This window comes from Canis lupus, chromosome 36, assembly GCF_011100685.1.
Source record: "Canis lupus familiaris isolate Mischka breed German Shepherd chromosome 36, alternate assembly UU_Cfam_GSD_1.0, whole genome shotgun sequence".
In the NCBI taxonomy this organism is placed as follows: Eukaryota; Metazoa; Chordata; class Mammalia; order Carnivora; family Canidae; genus Canis; species Canis lupus.
The window spans coordinates 2,898,456-2,921,633 of NC_049257.1; the positions used below are offsets into that span (position 1 = coordinate 2,898,456).

The 23,178-nt window shown below is 38.9% G+C and overlaps 1 protein-coding gene across 3 annotated transcripts in view; it reads left to right on the forward strand.

Moving 5' to 3' along the window:
• Positions 1 to 23,178, forward strand: part of GPD2 (glycerol-3-phosphate dehydrogenase 2) — a 140,606-nt gene that overhangs the window by 38,243 nt on the left and 79,185 nt on the right. For all 3 annotated transcript variants that reach the window (XM_038584542.1, XM_038584540.1, XM_038584541.1), the window contains exons 2-3: positions 311 to 420; positions 18,755 to 18,926. In XM_038584542.1, coding sequence (XP_038440470.1) covers positions 319 to 420; positions 18,755 to 18,926 — 274 coding nt within the window. In that variant the 5' untranslated portion in view covers positions 311 to 318. The remainder of the gene's footprint in view (positions 1 to 310; positions 421 to 18,754; positions 18,927 to 23,178) is intronic.

The window sequence follows — 23,178 nt, forward strand, 5'->3', positions numbered from 1 at the left end:
GATACACAATACCATTTCTTTTCATGGCTCTCTTGACTTTATGCTGTGTCAATATCTTCAGTTGTCTCTTCATTTGCTTTTCTTTCTGTAATTCCTGTTGGAAGGTCACTTTTATGTGGTCAGTTCCCTTGTCTCTGTTTTTTTTTTTTTCTTATGTTTTTTGGCCCATGATAACTTCCTTGTTTTATGTTTTGTTTTCTAGCTTAATACTGGTTCAGAATCTTGCAAGGTCTCTTTTTATGATGGGGATTGTTATCTGATCAAAATCCTAATTCACTTCTTTCTATTTCCTTTTTGTTTTTCTTTGTAGGCTAAGAAATGGCATTTCAGAAGGCAGTGAAAGGGACTATTCTTGTTGGAGGAGGTGCTCTTGCAAGTGTTCTAGGCCTCTCTCAATTTGCTCATTACAGAAGGAAGCAAGTAAGTAATTATGCATGTTTTGATTATAATATGAAACTTCTATCTGTTAAAGAACTGCATATGGGGCGTGTGTACGTTTGTTTAGAAATTACTGTCTCCACTTGATCTGAAAGACAGTAATTTGGAGTACTACCTTAATGATCCTTGAGAACTGTGTGTATATCATTTTTTAAAAAGTAAATTTCTTTACCAGAAAGCATTACATTATTTAGCTTCTGTTTTGGCTCTCTGGTTTTAAAAGAGTGCCTCATTTCCAAAGGCCAGGGTTTGTTCATTTAGACTTTCTTTCTCTAATTCATCCAAATGTCTGGGTACCTTCTGTGTTCCTGCCAAGAGTTTGTCTTATTAGAAGGCAGGCAGGCATCTGAGAAAGGAAATGGAACAGAGCCTATACAAAAGGCCCAACTTTGATCTTGGGTTTATTTCTTAAAGATTTACTTGTGTATGTAGTATTACTTTATAGTGGATAACATTTTTAGTGGGAGAAAGCCATGAAATGAGATTGGTATGAAGTTTCCAGATCATTTAAAGTGCTCAGTTTATTTTTATCGCCCCCCCCCCCCACCTTTGCACTACAACTATACCGAATTGATGCCAGAAAATAATTTTGGTGACTGGTTTTGTTCTTTTTAGGCTTGAAATGCTGGCAGGCACCTCTGATGTTAGTATTATAGTCTCCTGGTCTCCCTTACTCATGTCACTAGGGCATTTTATGATACCAGCTCCGTGGTGTATTCCTGAATCAAAGACGGAGGTAAAAGAATTTGGGAAGCTGTATGCAGCTGGACTATCTATTAACTACTTATTTTTTCCATTTTTGTGAGAGCCTTAGGCCATGGCTTGCCTTGCACATGTTTTTTTTTTCTTTGTGCTCCAAGGCAGTGGGGCTAGCCACATTGCTTGGAGTTCTAGATCCAAGTGAGTGAGAAATACCAGTTTCTTTTTTTTTTTTTTTTAAAGGTTTTATTTATTTATTCACGAGAGACACAGAAAGAGAGACAGGCAGAGACATAGGCAGAGGGAGAAGCAGGCTCCCTGCAGGGATCACAACCTGAGCCAAAGGCAGATGCTCACCCACTGAGCCACCCAGGTGCCCCAAGAAATACTACTTTAAAAACACATATTGGGAAGAATCAATTTGCTGGCTTATCGTTAAAAAAAGAAAAAAGACAGAAAGAAAAGTGGCTCATTTTTAATGCTTCTTCCTAAAGATGGAGGGATTTGAATAGGTCGTGTTAGTCTTTTTCATCTTTCCCTCTGAGCACATGGCGCTTAAAGTTTCCCCAGGTGTATATCATACTTTCAGGTATTATTAATCGACTGCCTTGCTATGAAGCTCATCCTCGCTCATGTACTGTTCCTTTAAAAATAGTGCCTCGGTTGCTTAAAAGTAAATGTGAAAAGGTGCTGCTCCTGCTGAGGCTATTTCAGAAGGTGCAGGCCTGTCTGGGACATGGCTTCAGTGGATTGGGTTACTTCTGCCCTCTTCACCAGGGCTGTCTGAAATGACACTGGCAAGTGCCGGTGCCAGAGGTCATAATATCTAATCTGATGAGTTGTTGCTAAACTGGCACATGGTTTAGGTCTGTTAACCGTAGCAAGCATTTTCTACTTCAGAGTTTATAACTTTGTACTGAGGTCATACTGTTTCATATGGTTGGTTTGATTTTTCCTTAATTTCACATGATAAGCAGCTGATAACAGTCTCTAATAATCATGTCAGGGGTGAATTTTAGTAAAATCCAGGCAAAACAAGGATCTTTTGCTTTCTGGGTCATTTTGCCATTTTCTCCTTCCTAGGTTAGATATCCTGACGACCCTAATAGTCACGTGAAACAGATACCAGCAGTTTCAAGTCATTTATAATTTTAATCTGACAAGTTCTTTTGAGAAAAATCACCATAGGCATATTCAATCAATGACTTGCATAAGACATTCATCCGAGAGTGTGCGTTCTTTTGGGGTTGGTGATTCCTGTCCCTTGAAGCTGCTGCTGTGAGCATATTTTGGGTAGCACATTGGGATGTAGCCCTGGGGATTAGCAAAAAAGAGAGAAGGGAAGTGAGAGGGAAGAGAGGACAACTCATTTGAGCCATGGACGTAAAATGACCAGAGGCCTCAGCTGTCCTCTCTCAGAAAATATCTGCCAATCAGGGCCATTCCAGGGGACTTTTCAATGGTCAAGAAAAATCTGCCCTTTGATACCCATTATTTGGCTATGTTTTATAGAAGCTGGGTCCTAAATGTGGCCAGGCGTGCTCCATTTTTCTGCAGAGTGATGCTTAGAGTATTGATCTGCGTTTTTATGTTTTTTTTTTTTTTTCCAGTTTTCTAAGAAGATTCTAACTAATAAACTGTCCTCCTTTAAGAGTAGGTTGGTGTTGAAAGTCCAAGATACTGACGTAGTAGAAAGCCATCTGTCAAGTTCAAGTTCAGGCACATTTTGCTGGCATTCCTGCACTGGTCCCTAGAGCTTGTGCTCATTTGATATTCTGAGCACGAAGCTTCCTTCCTAAAATACAGGCAGGGATTGTATTCTAAATACAAACGAGTTGACTCTGAAAGTCGGTCAATTGTTAAAGCATATTTGACTGAAGAGACATTGCGATGTGAAAGCATTTAGGTGCCACATCAGCCCACACAAAACCTTTAAAATCAATTCTACAGTTAAACTAGCTTATATTTACAAGGAGGATAATAGAAGAAGAGGTATTATGTATACGTTTTTTTCTTTTATTAAACAGGAAGCACTATGAAATTAAATAAGATGTTCACTTACCTTTTACCAAGTTGCTTGAATAAAAGACATCTGTGGAGAGAGAGTCTAGCATTTCTGGAGACTGGTTAGGGGTTACAGGTAATAGCAATGATTGTTTGGTCTCATGTCATAGTATGGCTTTCCTGCATACAAGCATATTATTAAATTTACATTTTGTTTTTCAGTGATCAGTAGTGTCCATTGTTGATTCAAGGGAAGCACAGAGATTCTTTTCTTTTCAGATAAATCAGAGTTAGAAGAGCTGGCCTAAGGAGATACTGTTGGTATTATTATTGTTATTATTTTCTTTCGGAGCTGGAGCAACCTAAATTTTCCTATTCCACTGAGGACACTGATGAGGGAGAAGAGATGAATGTTGGCTGACTTTTTTTTCACTGTGTCCACCTGCAGGAAAGGAGATTTGAGGCCACAAATGTCATCCACTTTCTAGGCTCCCTTTGGTTACACGTGTAGGGTTTTTTTGCATAGCCTTGGAGAGGCCTCCTATTCATTTCATTTTCCTCCTCCTTTTATTTTCTCACCTACAGTAGGTGATTAAGTTTCCACAGTCTTCTTGATTTTCCTCTCCCCAGGCTATATGCCACGGACCAAGGGGCTGAGTAGTGGATATAAGCACAGTGGGTATATACCACCTTCTTAAATCCCACCAGGCATGTGGCAAGCAAACATCTCTGTGGTGGTGTGCAGATTTTTGAGAGCAAGTTATTTGTCATTCACTATTTAGTATAGGTTGGTTTAATAATAATTTTAATTGGGGGCATCTGGGTGAGTCAGTGGTTGAGCATCTGCCTTCAGCCCAGGGCGTGACTCCAGGGTCCTGGGATCAAGTCCCACATCGGGCTCCCCGCAGGGAGCCGCAGGGAGACACAACCTCTGCCTGTGTCTCGGCCTCTCTCTGTGTGTCTCATGAATAAATAAATAAAATCTAAAAAAAAAAAAAAATTAATTGGAAGGGACTTGGAGGACATCCGGCCTTCCTCTTGGGACGGGATGCTCTTTGAGTGATTCCCTCATATCTAGTGAAAGGGAAGTGTCATTTCATGGAGGAGTCTTCCTTTTCTAATTTCAAGCTGGTGAGAGAACAGAGTGGATGGAGAGGAAAGTTAAAATGAAGAGAGAGGGCCTTGGGTGCTTTCAGAGCCAGTAAACTTTAGTGAGGAGCGGAAGTGGAGAGTGTTAAAGCTAGGGCTGTGTGAAGGTTCCTCAGGTAGGTGGGAGGAATGCATGTGGTGGTGGAATGGGGACACAAACAGTGTGGGTGTGCAAAGATTTCACTGAGGGTTGCCCCAGGCTTTTGTCTTCCATTATAGACCAAAGGCACTTTTTGAAACTTTTTTTTTTTTTAACTCAACGTTTATTTCATACCTTCTAGGTCTAACTGGAAACACTGGTGTGATAGTGTGGGCTTCTTTTTTAACCCCAGTGGTGTGGCTGATGTAACAAAGATCTATTTAGGTCTGAGAGTGGGCCCTCTCACGTAACACATGCTTGGTTTGTTTCTTCCATTACCCACTCTGAAGGTATGGTGGGCTTTGTGAGCCAACTCTGAGGTGAAGCCTGAAAACCACTGAGAGCTTTCTCAAAGCCCGGATGTGAAAGTTCTCTTCCTTTTTTTTTTTTTTTTTCTGTACCCTGCAAAGGCAGGGAATGAGCTTCAGGGTAGGGAATCAAGATCTCTTTTCAGTTTGAGGAGTGATTGTATTAGAATTAGGTAATTCAGAGATTCTCATTGATCCAATTCCCTTCCACTCATCAGTGATATAACATAAAGGATGAGAGTATGATCTTGGCAAAGATTGCCTGCATCTAACACATAGCTCTACTGAAGAGCTAAGAGGCCAAGGACAATTTTCTTAAACCCTTTGGACCTCATTTTCCTCTGTCTGTAAGCTAGGGAGAGTAGTGGTACTTCCCTCATAGGAATGCTGAAGAGCAATAAAGCCTGCAAAAGTTTCTGAAACATAGTAAGGTCTCAAGAAGTGTGAGTTAGTATTAGATTCCCAGGTGATAAGAATATAAAGTGTGGTTATGAGTTGCAGGAAAGTTGCTCTTGTCACTGGTGATCCTTGCATTCAGGGTTACGTTGTTAAGACTTTGAGATCAGCAGCACTGGTAGGTCCATCCTCTGCAGTTGCAGGAGAATGGCCAGAAACCAGGTATACAAACACCTGCTGTTTTCTCTTTGCCTTGCTTCCTAATCTGATGATGAGCCAATACTCAGGTGGACAATGCTGGTTATTAAACTCCTTTTCTGTAGCAAGTAATAAATTACTTGAAGTTCCAATTGTTTCTCTTTTTCTACTTAGGTTTTTACGAGTTATGGCAGACTAGAATTATATGGCTGATATGTTTCTAAAAAGTTACGTGAATATGTGTTTTTGATAAATTAATTTTATATAGTACAATGCTATTTGTTGGAATTGCATGGTGAAGCATTTTAAAAAACAAACCGTATTTTTAAAAGGGTGATTTTTAAAAAATTCTCTTGTATCATTTTAGCTTGAAGTGGAATGTAGTTAGGCTTATTATTTTCCAAAGCCAATGATGTAGTAATAGTAATTATTGACAGGATCTTCATGCTTTGCAAAATAGCTTCTCACTTTTGTAAGAGACAGCAATTTACTACACTTGTGAGTGGCTTACTAAGTACTAGAATTCACTCTGTTTTGTGTATGAATTAAGGAAACATGAAAAAAATGATAGTGGTGATGTGTTAGGTGAGTTGAATTACAGGTAAAACTATATTACCTTTGTTGCTAGTATCATCAAAACTCAGAAGGAAAAATGCATATGCTAATGAGAGGCAAAGTGATGCATGAATAATTAAAATCCATAGGAATTTTGAGAACATTGTTTTAACTTGTAATTTCAGCCTCTTCTCAATACATTATTTGTAAGAGATTCTAATAAAGCAGAGCTTTTTCATTGATAATACTAATGACTCAAAGTACAAAAGATAAGATTGGAGAAGGAATAAAAATAGAATAATCATCTCTAGTGAATCTAAGATCTTCTTTGGGATTTATTTCAGTGGACCCCCACCCCCCAAATGAACAGATATTTAGCTTCCTGAATTCATCTGTCACACAGGTATGTGTGTGGGGGGGTTTGGTGGGCCTGTTAATGTGCACAGGTTATGAAAGTTTTCAAAACTCCAGTTCCTTTACGAAGTAAGTTTACTGTCGTTGACTCTCAAGCTTTTTCCCGCTGCCAAGCACTAAGTCAATATATACAAGCCAGTGATCACAGTGCCTGACATAAGGCAGGTCTTCAGTATTTTCCCTTCCCCTGATATAGGATGGGGACATTTGAAAGAGACCTAGCCCTGTTAGGCATAATAAGGATGCCATTACACTAGATTTCTCTCCATAGCTGAGCTTTTGGTTGGCAAAATGTGGCTTATATTAACTGCCAGACAGAGAAACTGGTAGAGGATAGGGAAGCATGAATTTCAGATGAATATCTGTTGAAGAGAACTAACAGTCATAAGCAAATGCTGGTGAAGGATGTAGAGCAACAGGTACCCTCATTCACTGCTGGGGAAAACCCAAAATGGTATAGCTACTTTGAAAGACAGTTGGGCATTTTTTTTTTTTTTTTTTTACAAAACTACACATATTCTTACCATATGATCCAGCAATCGCTCTCATTGGTGTTTATCCAAAAGACTTGAAAACTATGTTCACACGAAAATCTGCACAGGGATGTTTATAATCGTTTTATGCATAATTGCTAAAACTTGGAGGCAACCAAGATGTCCTTCAGTAGGTGAGTGGATAAATAAATAGTGATGCATCCAGACAACGGACTATTATTATTCAGCACCAAAAGGAAATGAGCTATCATGCCATGAAGAGACATAGAAAAAAAAAATGATAATGGAAGAACTCCACTAGGGAGTTCTCCAGAACTGCTGGAGACACTGAAACAATCAGTGGTTGCCTGGGGTGTGGGGGAGATGATGAGGGGGTGTAGAGGGTTCTTAGGGCAAAGAAACCACCCTGTATGCTAGTATAGTGGTGGCTCTGTGTCATTATGCATTTGTCCAACCCCGTAAAACATACAACAGCAAGAGAGGAACTCTTAAGTAAGTTATTGACTTTGGGTGATTGTATGTGTCAGTGTAGGTTCATTCGTGGTATAAAATGTGCTATTCTGGTGAACGATGTTGGTGAAGGACATGTATGTCTGGGGGCAGGAGGTATGTGGAAAACCCCTGGATCTTCGTCTCAATTTTGTAGTAAACTCAAAACTGCTAAGAAAAAAAAAAAAAAGCCTTTAAAATACACAAATACATAAATACAACCTGTAGAGCACATAGGAGGACATGATGTCAATTAGGAAATTTTAAATTCTAAAAATTCCACTCACATTGTTTTTCAGTCATATCTTTGATTGGATGTAACTAATGCTTAGTATCTCTAAGAATTTTACCTCAGTTATAAATATTCTACTGGTTCCTAAGCTAAAGAGTATATGTGGGTTTGAAATCAATATAAATCTTCCTGAGCACTGATGGAGCTGAAATTATTACATGCCACGTCTGCTTTATGCTTACCAGATTGCTTTTAACTTTGTGAGTCAATTCCAGCCAGCAGACTTGTTTGTTCTAAGTAAATAATCTTCCATCTCCAGAGGCATTTTTCATAAGTTCATAAACAGCCTTTTTCTTAAAAAAAATATTATGAAGTTCTGGAATAGCAACTGTTCTTAGACAGTTTTTGTTACTGTTGTTGTTGGTGTTTAGGTGGGGAACTATCGTGTTAGATACCATATGAAGAATGCAAATTAAGGAGAAGGGACTCTTGATTAAGTAACAGGTTTCTTAGTCCTACCTACCTGCTTGAAGAGCTGCTGACTTCAGCATTGTGTCAAATAGAAAGGTAGAAATGTCTCTGCGTTGAGGTTTTGTGGAGCTTGTGTTTAGGGATCTGTCCTTTTGGAGCTTTAGATGTATGACTTTATTTTTCTGTAAATGATGGGTCCTAAAAACTCTGCATGGACTATATGCAGGGTAGGTGAGCTGTGAGTCTTGGGTTGTAATGCTAAACATATCCCATAATCTTGTATTAATTTGAGCATACTAATTGATGTAATAACTCCCAAAGCTCATGGGGTTCTCACCATGAAGGTTTATTTTATTTATTTATTTACTTATTTAATTTGTTTAAGATTTTATTTATTTATTCAAGAGAGACACAGAGGGAAAGAGGCAGAGGCACAGGCAGAGGGAGAAGCAGGCTCCATGCAGGGAGCCTGATGCGGAACTTGATCCCAGGCCCTGGGGGTCACCACCTGAATCAAAGGCAGACATCAACTACTGAGCCGCCCAGGTGTCCTAAAGTTCTGTTTCTTGCTCACAGTACAGTTCAATGAAGATAGGTGGGGGACCTGTTTTTGCAATCATTGGGGGGTCTGTGTCTCTTTATTCTGGTGGCTTTGGCATATTATAGGGCTTTTTGACCCCCTGGATCATTTTTAGCTAACTCTAAGGGAGGGTGGGAAATGCAATCCAGTGGTGTTCTTTGGAGGAAGAGAAAAAGTTTAAGCATCCAGCCATTACATCTGCGTCCTGACTTTAGTTTCTTTTTTTTTTTTTCTGACTTTAGTTTCTAATCCAGTTGACGAATGAGCTGCATTTCTTTTGATAAGAGTTTTATTGTTAGAGTTTATGCCAAAGACTATACCATTCGCTTGCTACTTTTATGTAGAACCCTTGCATAGATTCCTGGAAAAACTATTTTTCTCCTAGAAACACAACTAAATATGTTGGGGCTGTGTCTGATATCTAAAGCTTGATGAGGATTCTGAACACACTATATTTTCCATAAGACCAGTTTGAACTATTCTTAACTACTCTATATGGTTAACCGTTTCTTCAGAGGCATGTTTCATCAAGAGCACTAAAATTATGCAGACAGAGCTGGAAATGTTCTTTGAAGAGCATCCTATCATCTTCCTTATAATTTTGGTTTTTATTTAACACTTAGCTCCCAAAGTGGGGCCATGGCAATATCTTTGAGTTATAACTCACATCAGGCCTTCGAGGAGTTTGTGATGCTATTTTATTGCTGGCATACAAAATCAGCGAGGTTAACTGTACTGCTAGAGGTCACACAGTGAGTCAACGACTGAGCTATGATTAGCGTTGACAGCTGGTGAGCTTCTAGGCTGTTGCTAACTGAGCAACATTGACATTCATTCTGATTTGACTTTGCATTTCATTTTCAACTATTTATTCATTTTGAGGCCTCTTTAAGAAACTTTTTAGGGATATTGTAGGACCGAACAAACTTTCTCTAAATGCTTTGGGGAGAGTCCTTTAGCTCTCTTTCTTCCAGCTTAATAGTTAAATTATGTTTATGTGCAGAAGGCTTCCTGTAGGTAGAGTTTTGGCAAATTAAGAAGAAAATAGATGCTTTAAGTTGTTAGGCAGTGCTAATTTTACTCACTTCCTTTATTTTGTAAATTGTGGTCTTTCAACAAAGAAGTTCTGAGATCTAATTATATGCTTGTGAGTACAAATAGGAATGTTAAAAAAAGTATATTTTTGAAGAAATAATTCACAGAGAAATGGAAAGTGTGCATCCTAAATTTGACCTATAACTATTTTTGAACATCAAGTTGAACTGTAGCCGAGGGCCATCTGGATTGTCAAGTTTGGAAATTTTTATTTACCTGCAAGCAATGGGAGGATGAACCCCCTATATCTGCTTCCAGGTGTATGTGTTAGGGAAGTTTCTAAGGAAGAGTGCTATTTCATAGACTTGACTGCACAGTGTGGCTGGCCACAGTCTCTAGGACTTCTGAGTTCACTGATGGTCACTATAACAGCTCCCTGCACTGCTGGTGCCGGAGAGGCTGACGGTTCGAGGGGCCCAGGTAACCTACATAAATAGGCAAAGAGAGCCTGGCACAGCTGAAGTCATGGGATGTGGAGTCAAACCTGGGATCAAATTCTGATTCTCTCAGTTACTTGCATTAGGAATAACTGAACTCACTTTCCTTGGTGGCCAAAGGAAGCCTCCATTCTGTGGTAATGATGAAACCTATAGGAGCTAGCTCATTAGAGTGTGGGGACTAGTAGCAGCCCATCAAGCCCCAGTGCCGCCTCTTCCCCCTCTGGCCTCCCTGAGCTCAGGCGTCTTCTCCAGAGTGATACCAAGTTGAGATACCTCCAAATATATCATTTCTGAAATATTTATTTGCAAACCAATGAAACACATCCCCCAAACCTCAGATCATTAGTCAATTATGATGTGAGTTTATCTGAAGTAGATTTACACAGATCCAAGGCGCTTTCCCTCTTTTTCAGCTATAAAAAAGGTTTACAGTTTAATAGTTTGGATATATCACGATTGCTATTCTCAAAGAGCTTCTGTGTGATTCCTCAAATGAATCGCAGCCACTTAAAGGCCAGACAGCATCTTCAGGGTGAACTGGAGCTCTCTGCTGTCACCCCAGAAGGAAGGACTTGTTTTCTCTTCTCTGGCCCCCAGTGGAGGTGACAGTCCAGCCATTAGCAACTGTTCCTACAGAGGAATCGTAGGTCCTCACCAAGGATGTTCACAAGTGAGAAATGTTGCTTACTGTCATGTAAGTACAAGAAAAAAAACATCATTGTTTAGAATCACAAAGTGATTCGGGAGGTGAAGGCCATTAGAACACGCTAAGATTCACCGTAAGGAGTTGCAGGTCACACCTTCTTTTTTTTTTAGGTCACACCTTCTTTCCAGGGAAATAAAAATATTGTTGATCTTTTTCAGTGACAACAGAACATGAAGCGATTTCCCTTAAATCTAGCAGTTACATTACTAGTATGTGATTGAATCACATGAGATGGGAGACAGTGAGAGTGATAGTTGCAGGATGAAGTGATTTGCATGAAAGCCTACTTTGTACTCCAATTATTACTATACATGATTACAGGACAACCTGGTTGTTAATTGCCTGTGGTCTTTAAATATGCACTTCTTTCAGAAATAGACACTAATTATTAGATCTTGTTTTCGGTCTCACCTGAAGTTGCAAATGTCTAGGATTTTTTTTTAATTTGCAAGTCTAATGAGGTACAGGCATAGTAAAAACTGATCACCTTCTGAATCCTGTTCTCTGAGATATAAGCTCTCAAAGATTATGAACTTGGCTTTCGGTTCTCCGTAGGTGTTCATAGGTACCAATCTCTTGACAAGAACTACAGGTTTACTCTCAGAATCCTGGAAGAATTTGGGGCCCCTGGGTGGCTCAGTGGATAAGCGTCTGCCTTCGGCTTAGGTCGTGATCCTGGAGTCCTGGGATCCAGCCCTATGTTGGGCTCCCTGCTCAGTGGGGAGTCTGCTTCTCCCTCTCTCTGTGCTATTACTCCTGCTTGTGCTCTCTCTCTCTGTGTCTCACTCACTCTGTCTCAAATAAATACAATTAAAAAAAAAAGAGTTCTGAAGGAATTTTATCTTTTTAAAATGTAGATGAACATTTGCTTACAAGTTTTTGAAAAATGCCTACTTCCTCATAGACCATCATAATTAAATATGAGAAATAATAACATCAAAGTGATATTAAATATTCTCCTAATTCCACCAGGATAAGAATTTTTTCTTCGGTAGTAGGGGTTGGAATTCTTGGTCTCTCCTTTCTTTTGGCTTCAATAGCTGAATTATTCAATTGGGCTTGTCCTGTCTTTATGCAAACTTCTATGCCTGCAGCGGCCAGACTGGGTGAGATAAAACCTGTAAAACCAGTGAGCGGGAGCCCCCGACTAACAAGAACATACAGTCCCTGCCTAGGGCAGAAGCTGCTGTGCAGTTGCAGCAGATTTATCTCAGAAATCCTCATTTTTATATAAAATATAGCAACTTTTAAGTATTGGATGTGTAACTCCTGTTTTTAAGAAAGTAGTGTGCAGAGCAAAGAAATACAGTAGCATGACTTCTGGTTTTAGCACATGCTATTCCCACTTCCTTTCCTGTCATTGTTATGCATCTAATGCTTCTTGGTCTTTTTTGACTTGCTGCAGCTATAATTTCCAGGAAACCCTCTCAGGTCTGGATTAAGCATGCTTTTTGTGACTCTTGTAGCCTCTTTATCTTAATTTTGCCTGTTAAGCAATATTATGATTGACTCTTCATCTTTTCGTTTTGTCCTCCAGTCTGTAGACTTCCCGAGGACCTCTAATACCTACTGATTGGATGAGTTAGTGATTGTGGGTCAGGTGTCTTGTCGGGACACTGGACACTGGAGTTTTGGTCTCTCAGGTGATTTGGGGTATGTTGCCATTCCAAGGTTTCTCCCAGAATCTCTGGGTCAGTCTTTTAACGGGACCTACCTCCCAGATTCCTGCTTAATCAAACTGCCTTCGGAAGAGCTGGCCTGGGGAAGTTTGGAGCACAAATACCTCTGCTCTTAAAGCACGTTATTACCTTGCTGCCACAGTTGTTTCTGGCTGCTTTCCCTTCTGTATTTGCTGTCAGCCAGTATATTCTAAGGAAGGTAGAGTGCAGAAGTGTTTTTGAGACTCAAAGCCATATGAAGCCATATGAGTCTTTCTCTTGTCATAATTGTAAGTAGGGCCTTAGGCTGTGTTTACTGCCTCTAAAATAAACTTGGTGCTTAGCTTCTCAGTTGCAACACTTCCCAGCTTTTATGGGAAAAATATACACAAAAATAAAATGTGGTTTTAAATGTAGTGTCAGAAATTAAATAAATTACCCTCAATAGTGCTGTATCTTTAAAAAAAATTTTTTTTGGAATAACTATTCAGAAAAGCATGCACAACAAAACCATACCAAAAAAACCAAAAACTTTCTGCGTTTGGTAACTGGTGATATCTCATCCTATCATAGCTGATAAGTTTGTCTCTTTATTTTTTTCTCACATTATACATCATCTGTGTGGTGTAGCAATATAAAACTTCGTTTGTGGACAGACTGCGGAGGTGCAGTGCCCGGCTCTTCCATACAGGAGCTGCATTAATCATGGGCCGGTTACTTAGCTCTTCTTTGTGTCAGTTACTTCTTATGTTAAAGTGGAGATCACAATGCTACTTACCTTATAGGGTTATTGTGAGGATTCAATGACTAGAAAAAAGTAAAATGTTTTTAATCGGGCCTGACACATAAATACTATATACGTATTTGTTCTTTTTTAAAATAGAAAAATAAGTGACATATAGTGTTAGTTTCAGATTCACAGCATAGTGATTCAGTATTTATATACATTATAAAATGGTCACCACAGTAAGTGTGATTACCATCCATCACCATACAAAGTTGTTGCACTATTATTGACTATATTCCCTGTGCTATACATTGCATCCCTGTGTCTTATTCATTTTATAACTGGAAGATCATACCTCTTAATCCCCTTCATCCCTTTTGCCCATCTCTCCTATACTCCTTCCTTCTGGCAACCATCAGTTCGTTTTCTGTATCTAGGATTCTTTTTCTGTTTTGTTTGTTCATTTGTTTTGTTTTTTAGTTTCATATAGTATTTGTGACTTATTTCACTTAGCACAGTATCCTCAGAGTCCATCTATTTTGCCACGAATGGTAAGATTTCAGTCTTTCTATGGCTGTGTGTGTGTGTGTGTGTGATAGGTATACATGTCACGTTATTATTGTTATCCATTCAATTAGTGTTTTCATTTTCTTCAGGTAAATACCCAGAAATGGGATTGCTGGATCATATGATACTTGTTTCTTTTAATCATTTAAGAAACCTCCTTACTGTTTTCCATGGGGGCTGCACCAATTTATATTCCCTACAGTAGTGTATGAGGGTTCCCTTTTCTCCACATCCTTGACAACACTTGTTATTTCTTGTATTTTTTTTTTAAAGCATTTGTTTATTTTAAAGGGGTGGTGCAAAGGCAGAAGGAGAGAGAGAATCTTAAGCAGGCTCCATGCCCAGTGTGGAGCCAGACATAGGGCTTGGTCTTACAACCCTGAGATCATGACCTGACCAAAATCAAGAGTCAGACACTTACCTGACTGAACCACCCAGGCTCCCCAACAAATTTATTTATTTATTTATTTATTTATTTTTTAAGTAGGCTCCCTGCCAGCAATGGAGCCCAATGTGGGGCCTGAACTCACAACCTTGAGATTAAGACCTGAGCTGAAATCAATAGTCAGATGCTTAACCGACTGAGCTACACAGGTGCCCCTTACATTTTTTGATACTAGCCATTCTGACAAGAATCACGTATCACATTGTGGTTTTGATTTACATTTCCCAGATGGTTAGTAACGTTGAGCATCTTTTCATGTGCATCTCGGCTATCTACTTGTCTACTTACTTTTTTTAAAGTCAAGTTTATTGAGGTATAATTTGGGGTATAATTTGCATTATGTGGTATAATTCATCCTTTATAATATACAGTGCTATTAGTTTTGTCAAGTACATATAGTCATATAACCACCACCATAGTAAAGAGAGAGGATATTTCTATCCTTCTTAAAATTTCTCTCATGCACTTTGTAGCCAGTGTTTCCCTCACCCTGTCCCCAGACTCTGACGATCACTGATCTGTTTTTCAACCCCATGCTTTTGCTTTTACAGAAGATTACATAAATGGAATCATGTCATATATAGACTTCGGAGTCTGTCTTCTTTCATTTAGCCCAGGGACTGGCACACTTTTCTGTAAATGCCCAGGTAGTAAATGTTTTAGGTTTGCAGGCCATAGCATTGCTGTTGCAACTTCTCCACTTTGCTATATTACAGTTTGGGACTACCCCTGAATGATTGGGTGTGTCTATGTTCTAATAAAATTTGGTTTATTAAAACAGATGGCAGCCAGATTTGGATGGAAAACCGTAATTCGCTGACCCTTAACTTAGCAGAACGTATGTGCGATCCATTAATGTTGTCAGGTCTATCAGTGCTCTGTTCTTTTTTATTGCCAATTATTGTTCCATTGCATAACTACGCCACAGTTTGTTTACTCATTTGGCAGTTATAAATAAAGCCACTGTAAACATCTGCAGTAGGTTTTTGTGTGAACACAGCTTTTGATTTCTCTTGAGTAATTACCTAGGAAAGGATTACTGGCTTGTATGGTAAGTGTCTGTTTACTTTTATAGGAAACTCAGGTCTTCCAAAATGGCTGTCTCATTTTGCATTTCCATCGGCAATATAAGAGCTTTCCAATTGTGTTGTATCTTCACCTGCACTTGGTATTGTCCTTTTTTTTTTTTTTTTTTTTTTTGGTTAAGTTCAACCTGCTCTAAAAGACTAAAGAATCTTCGAAACTAGAGTAAAGTTGCTTCCTATAACCTAACTTACACTGGAAGCTCTTGAAAGTTTTTACACAAGGAAATGATGTTATTTGGGTTTTAAAATGACCACCCCAGCTGCAGTATGGAGACTGACTTGGAGGTAGGCGTGGTGAGTATGTAAGGACCAGTGGGAAGATATTGTCTTAGTACAGGGGAAAGGGGACATACCTTGACTGGGAAGGGGCAGTGAAGATGAAGTGACTGGGCCTGAGACTTTTTTAGGAGGTGGAGTTGTTAGTACTCAGTGATTGATCAGATATGGGACATAAGGGAGTGGCACAAGCAACTAGATGCAAAAAGGCACCTTCCCTGATGAACACTGACAGGGAAAATGTTTGAATTTTGAAATATACCAAATGGAGGTGCCAAGTAGGTAGTTTGATATCTGGGTTCTAGAATAGCGGAGCAAAACTGGAAGTCAGTATTGTATAAGGTTACATGACCATATGGAGGTAGAAGAAACTCTCTAGGGTTTCTCTAGAGAGAGGCCTAAGAGGAATCTTAGTGTTTAATGATGAGGAGTAGAGGAACCTCCAGAAGAAACTAGGAGAGAGTGGTTAAGAGAGACTAGGAAGAGAGAGAGCTCAGCTCAGACAGTTATCTCCCAGATGCCAAGGTGAGTGAACAGAAAGTTGTGTGCTGAGGTGACAGCTAACATGAGGGATAAACCATGCTGACTGGATTTCGCAGCAAAGTGGACATGAGTCAGTTGTGGTGGTGGTGGTGGTGGTGGTGGTGCTATGTATGTGAAAATGCAGATTAGAATGAATTGAGGAGTTGGTTGAGTGAGTAGGAGGTGATACAGTAGAAAAAGCAAGGGTATACAGGACTTTCCAGAATTTTTAGGATGGTAAAAACATACGTAAGAGGCATTTTTTAATTGTTGAGATGGGATAGAGTGTACTGGGAGGAGGATGAGACAGGGGACAAAGATGGAGAAAGAGTGTAGTCTGTGGAATGAGAAGCCCACAAGACATGAGGGGTGCCCATCAGCATACTTGCTGAGGAAGAAATTCAGTTTAATTTAATATTCCTAGTTATGACCTGTTAGCAGAGTAGGACAGGGGCCTTTTAGTATTACCAAGTTCTAATAACTTACATCATGATATAGTCCTTAAATTTATTTCTTGAGTATTTCCATAAAACTTACCAAGCAGAAAATGTCAGCTTTTTTTTTTTTTTTTTTTTTTTTAATGTGTGAAAATGCTCTGGCAGTTTAGTCACTTGTCAGTCTTATGTCCAAGTCCTACCCATCTGTCATGGGCCAGTTGAATGCTCAAATGAAAGACCCTCCCTCCCTCACCAGAATGGCCATAGCCTGGTGCTTCTTTGCTTTACTTTGGCACTTGTTCTTTCTACATAGTTTTATATGTTTATATACTACATGCATATATATATGTATATATAAATATATATACATATATATACACACATATATATGTATATAATTCTTCTTTTTCTTCATCTTCTTCTTCCTCCTCTGCCTCTTCTCCTCCTCCTCCTCCTTTGATAAGAGAAGGCAAACCCATGACAGAAAAATGTCACGTTTTCCAAAGCCTTGGGTTACATTTATTTAGGTACCTTAAATGTATATAAATATGAGCATGGGGAAATGGTTATTAGTAGATGATGGGAAGAGTTATAAAGGAGAATAAGATTTTTGTGGCTTGCAATTGGAATATATAGCCTGAAAATTTATGGCACCTGATTATAATCTTTTGTTTTGATGAGACTTATTAAAATGTGTTTTAAAAGTTTCCTTTTACATGCTATTAAATAAATTCTTTAATAACTAATAACAACTATGGTGGTACTTTACAGTTTACCAACTACCCTCATATCCTTCATCCATTCAGACTGAGGATGACTCAGAGATGTAGAGCTAGAGACATCACAGGGGTCTGTCTTCCATTTTACAAATGAAGAAACTAAGCCCAGGGAGATAATGTGTCAAAAATCACACTGGTAAACAAAAGTGCTGAGTCCTAAGCTAGGACCCTCTGATCCAGGTTCCTTTCAACATCCTCTGTGGCTTCTAGATTTATTTTTATAGAAATCCAGTTGGTCCAACAGTAATGTAATTTAGAGGAAGGAAAATAGAAGTTACATACCTGTGGATAACTCACTGTTAGAGCAACATTAGCCAGTACTATTCACTATAGTGATTAAACCTAGTATTAGCATTTGGCTTTTGACTCTAACTTCTGACAACTACTTTTTTTTTTTAAGGCTAGCATCATTTTTTAAATTAAGGATAATAACTTACATTCTAATGAAAGAAAAAGTAGAAACAAGGAAGGTAATTATCCTTTAGAGGGGCAATAGCTGGCTTTAATTGTTTTATTGTTAAAGCTTTCAAAAATGGAAATAGTGTATATCAAAAATATAAAATCTATAATTTTATATTAAAACATTTAATCGAAGCCTCAGACTAAACTCCTTAAAAATATAATTTCTACTGGCTATAGCTGATCATTTAAACAGGACAATAGGGGATCCCTGGGTGGCGCAGCGGTTTAGCGCCTGCCTTTGGCCCAGAGCGTGATCCTGGAGACCCGGGATCGAATCCCACGTCGGGCTCCCTGCATGGAGCCTGCTTCTCCCTCTGCCTGTGTCTCTGCCTCTCTCTCTCTCTCTATGTCTATCATAAATAAATAAATCTTAAAAAAATATTAAAAAAAATTAAACAGGACAATAACTTCTGTCAAACAGATTCTTTTTTAATTATATTGACCTAAACTCATAGACCTCCAAGCTCTAGTATCTATTTTTGCCAGAGGAATTAAGGAATGAAGAACATATACTTTTAAGAAATTACAGAAAGGCATAAAGTGCTTTTTTCCCTCCTCCTTTCAACACTTTTAAATGTTATCTGAATGAATTACTGCTATGGGGTAAAACATTTCCTTCTGTTCTCCTATAACTTGTCTTAGACTAAGTATTTGGGAATTGTTATCCCATGTAGGAAATAGTTGAACTTGGTCGTTTATGAAACCAAAACAAGCAGTTGAGATATACTGAACCTGAAACTAGGTGTTCCATGCCGAAATAGTTGTGGCTTATTAAAAACAAAACAAAATGAAACAAAACCTCTAGAATCTTAAGGACTTTTCTTTTCTACAAGATAGTTAGTCTTGTAATTCCATGTGGACAATGGAGTATGGTCTAGCTTTCGTATTGCTTGTCTCCATTACAAACTTCTTCTTTTAGTATAATGTAAAGTGTATTGCATTAGCATTCTACATGAAAACTGAAAATGGACTTTGGACTTTTACATCAGGTGAACCTGGCCTATGTTGAAGCAGCAGAGTGCGTTTCAGAACCTGTTAACAGGGAGCCTCCTTCCAGAGAAGCTCAGCTACTGACTTTGCAAAACATGTCTGAATTCGATATCCTTGTCATTGGAGGAGGAGCAACAGGATGTGGCTGTGCACTAGATGCTGTCACCAGAGGTGAGTCCCCTTGTGGATAGATGTATTCCAGATAAAGGTCTCATCTCCCCACACCTGGGTCCCCTAGTCAAACATGCAGTGTGCTTTGTATGCTAGTAAAGTCACATTTCTGTTGCATTTCCTGATTTTCCATCCTTTGTGAAGTATTTTCATATTTTTAAATATAGGCACCTGCACAATTTTAAAATTAAACACAGCTTGTATTTTACACTTAAATGAATTTCTTTAAAAAGAAAAGTTTAAGTTCCTATGAATTCATTATTTTGATGTTCCTCCTATTTCTTTCTAATCTCAGAAAGTAAATAACTTTTAATGAAATAAAAATATTTGTATATCATCTGATATCACATTTATGTTAGTGAAAGGTAAAAAAGATTTATTAAAATGAATTAATCTATTAAAATAATTGTTTTTGTTCCTCTATCTCTTAAAAGCATTTTTTTCCAGTGAAATACGGACTTCAGTTTGGGTAACTCGGGTTTATGTGAATTCATGATAGAAAAGACTGTTGCTAACCTGTAGTTCTGTCTCAGGCACCCTATCAGTCAGCATTAGGAAAGGCATGATGAAAAAGCTCTTTAAAAATGGAAACATGACATGTAAAGAAAGAAATTTTAATATGGAACACCAGTGCTTTTCCATATGATATATTTAATAAAAATAGTCTGATTTTTACTTGATTGTTATTAGTGTGGAGTTTGTGGTGAAGGGAATCTGAATACATATCCCGGCTCAGCATCTTAATCAGATATGTATATAGATGTGAACACACACACACACGCACGCACGCACACACACATGCACTCAGGCAGATAATTTCTGTAAGGTTCCTTGTCTTTCTTTTTTTTTTTTTTTCCTTGTCTTTCAGATAAGGAAAAAAAATAATTCTTTGAATGTTGTGAGGATTAAATATGAAGTCATGAAGATGACTTAAAAACTATGCTTGTAATATAAAATAGAGCTAAATAAATTATAGGTAGTATTTATAGCTACCATTTTTATTATTACTATTCTTTTTCATTTTGAGTATGCTCCACGTCCAACGTGGAGCTTAAACTCATGACCCTGAGATTAAGAGTTGCAAGCTCTATGACCAAGCCAGCCAGGGGCCCCTGTAGCTATCATTATTAACATGAAGCAAAGACTTTTTTTTTAGTACTTTTTAAGAAGATTGTATTTATTTATTTTCTTAGGATGGTGTCTCTTTATTTATTTTTACTTTAATATTTTATTTAAATTCAATTTTAGAAAGAGAGTATATGTGAGAGCCGGGTTAGGGGGAGGTGGATGGGGAAGGACCCTTGAGTGTGGAGCCCACATGGGGCTCCATCCCATGCCCCTGAGATCACGATCTCAACCGAAATCAAGAGTTAGTGGCTTAACCAGATGAGCCACCCAGGCACCCCTAAGGCAAGAGACTTTTAGAACCAGTTGTCCAGGAAAAGTAATCTTTGTGGTATCCTTAGATGTACCCAGTTGGGCTGGGCACTGTTGCAAGGAATTTTGACTCTGGATTATTTTAGTTAGTGTATCAGGTTCAGTGTTTATTGCAATTTCATATTCCATGGTAATACATTACATGGAATAATTCTCAGATTAAGTTACTGCCATATCCACCATAGACTTAGTTGCCTTATATACCTGGTAGTTTACTCTTAAGAAATGAATAAATTTGGGGCGCCTGGATGGCTCAGTGGTTGAGCGTCTGCCTTGGACTCTGGTTGTGACCCTGGGGTCCTGGGATCGAGTCCCGTATCAGGCTCCCAGCATGGAGCCTGCTTCTCCCTCTGCCTGTGTCTCTGCCTCTGTGTCATTCATGAATGAATAAATAAAATCTTTTGAAAAAATTAATAAGTTTCACAAGGTCTAGACATATGTGGTCAAGAAAGTGCCCTAGATTTACTATGCCAGCATAGGGTCAGCACTGAAGTTTTGATTCACAGAGACTTCACAGCTTAGTTCCTTTCTGTCACTTCCAAATAATGGTAAATCCCAAATATAGGCATTGGAATTTATTCTCTTGTCAGACAGGCCCCAACTTTCATATAACTCCCTGTTTACATCCATGGTTCATAATTTGTGCCACGTTTCCCTTGGACAAATTAAACCAGATGGAAAGAATGGTTATAGTTATGTCAAGGTATCAGAACTCACCTCTCTCCCCTGGAGGCCTGTGGAGGAGAGTGGAAGGGGAGGACATGTTTGTGACGTAATGGGACATCTCCTTTGAGGCTACCCCTCCCAGGAGGGAGAATTGACCAGGTGGTGATTTTTCTGTTCTAGTGAATCACTCCCCCAGTAGGATTCAGAAAAATATATTTTGGTGTTTCTGGTTATGTTTATGTTATGTACTGAAATATATAGCAGCTCCCTTCCCTTCCCTTCCCTTCCCTTCCCTTCCCTTCCCTTCCCTTCCCTTCCCTTCCCTTCCCTTCCCTTCCCTTCCCTTCCTTTCTTTTTCTTTTCTTTTTTCTTTTCTTTCTTTTCTTTTCTTTTCTTTTCTTTTCTTTTCTTTTCTTTTCTTTTCTTTTCTTTCTTTTCTTTTCTTTTCTTTCTTTTCTTTTCTTTCTTCTTTCATTTTAGTTCCACAAATATTCACTGACTGCCTGTTGTATGCATGGCAGTATGCAAGATACTAATGAGAACACACACTGGACTGACATAGTTGACACCTGTAAGGTGATCATAGTTCTACTTGTCTGGAGAGACTGAGTTGCATGTTGGAGAGTATGTGCCTTCAAAAGATGTATGGGCATTATGGACACAATAAAGCCGAGGGTCATTATATCTGCAGAGAACTGTCAGGAGAGGGAAAGCTACTGTTTATGTTTAGCATAGGCAAACATTGCTTGGTGAAAGTATTCCCATCTGAGGGAACATGCAGGAGGAACCGCATGGAGTCAGTGTGTGTGGGAGACAGCACGTTTCCATTTGGAGCATCGAGTGTGTATGAGAGAAGCTGGGGGACGGGGGGCGGGACTGGGACAAACAAAATAGGAGGTAACTTGATGGTGTAGTAGGATATAAAGAAAGGAGCCAACATGTACAATTGTTTTCTTCCTTCCTGCATCCCTCCCTCCCTCCTTTCTCTCTTTCTTCCTTTCTTTCAAGAGGAACAATTTGAATATTTCTGTGCATGTAGAGGAAAGAGCCTGTACAGGAGGAGAATCTTCATATGCAAATAATAGAAGGCAGCATGTTGAACAAGCATATCAAAGATGTATCTTAGGTTTGGCAGGGAAATAAGGGACATCTCTCAGAGACAAAAACAAAGGGTGTGTGAGTACGGCCTATTCTTATACACACAAAAACAAAGAGATGTTCTCCTTATGGATAGGGGTAGGGGACTTCCATGTAGAAAAGATTTAGAACCACCCTATGGAAAATGTGATAGGGAGTTACTTTGCTGTGGTTAGAAAATGTAAGTTTGTTTTCTATGAAGGGTGTGTGTGTGTGTGTGTGTGTGTGTGTGTGTGTTTCCCCAGTATTGCTCAGAGCGGAGGCAGAAAATACACAGTGGGTAGAATGCAGAATGGAGAACTGACTGGATATCAGTGATAGAAGGAGAAAATGAGAGAGGATTCTTTGAAGGCAGAGGGCTTTGTTTAAATGGAAACCTAGAACTGATTGGGGGAGTTGAGGGGCATTAGAGAGCCGGCTTCCTTCAAAAAACTAGGGTAGGTTGCAGGATTGAGTGCAATGATAATAAGGCAACCAATATTCTTTTGTGCCTTTTCTTCCTTTTCTCCTTTTAAAAAGTCTCACTTTCTAGATTTATATCTTTTTCAAAACGTAGGCGAGATCATACTGTAGTCATTACTTTGCAGCGTGTTACTCTCAAATAACTGTATATTTAACCATCTTTACAGGTATAAGGTATTCATTCTTTTAAATGGCTGAAGAATTCATCCCAAGGATGTTCTTGTTAATGATTCTTTAAGTTTCAAGTTTTTTGTTTGTTTGGCTTTGGTTTTGTTTTGTTTTTCCTGTTTTAAAGCAAAACTGTTTGTGAATCAAGCACTGATCTAGCTCTGAGAAGTAGATTAATAAGATGTCGTTTTGTCCTCCAGGAGATTGTAGTTTGTTAGTCATTGCTGAACAAGTGCATTTTTCTTTCCTTTGGGCAGTGAGCAGGACATTAACTGGTGTGTGAGCCCATGATCAAAGTCATATGAGGATAGTGATGGTGATGATGGTACGCTGGTGATGATGGCTTTGGGAAGACAGGAGTTTCCAGAGACTGGCTGTTGAC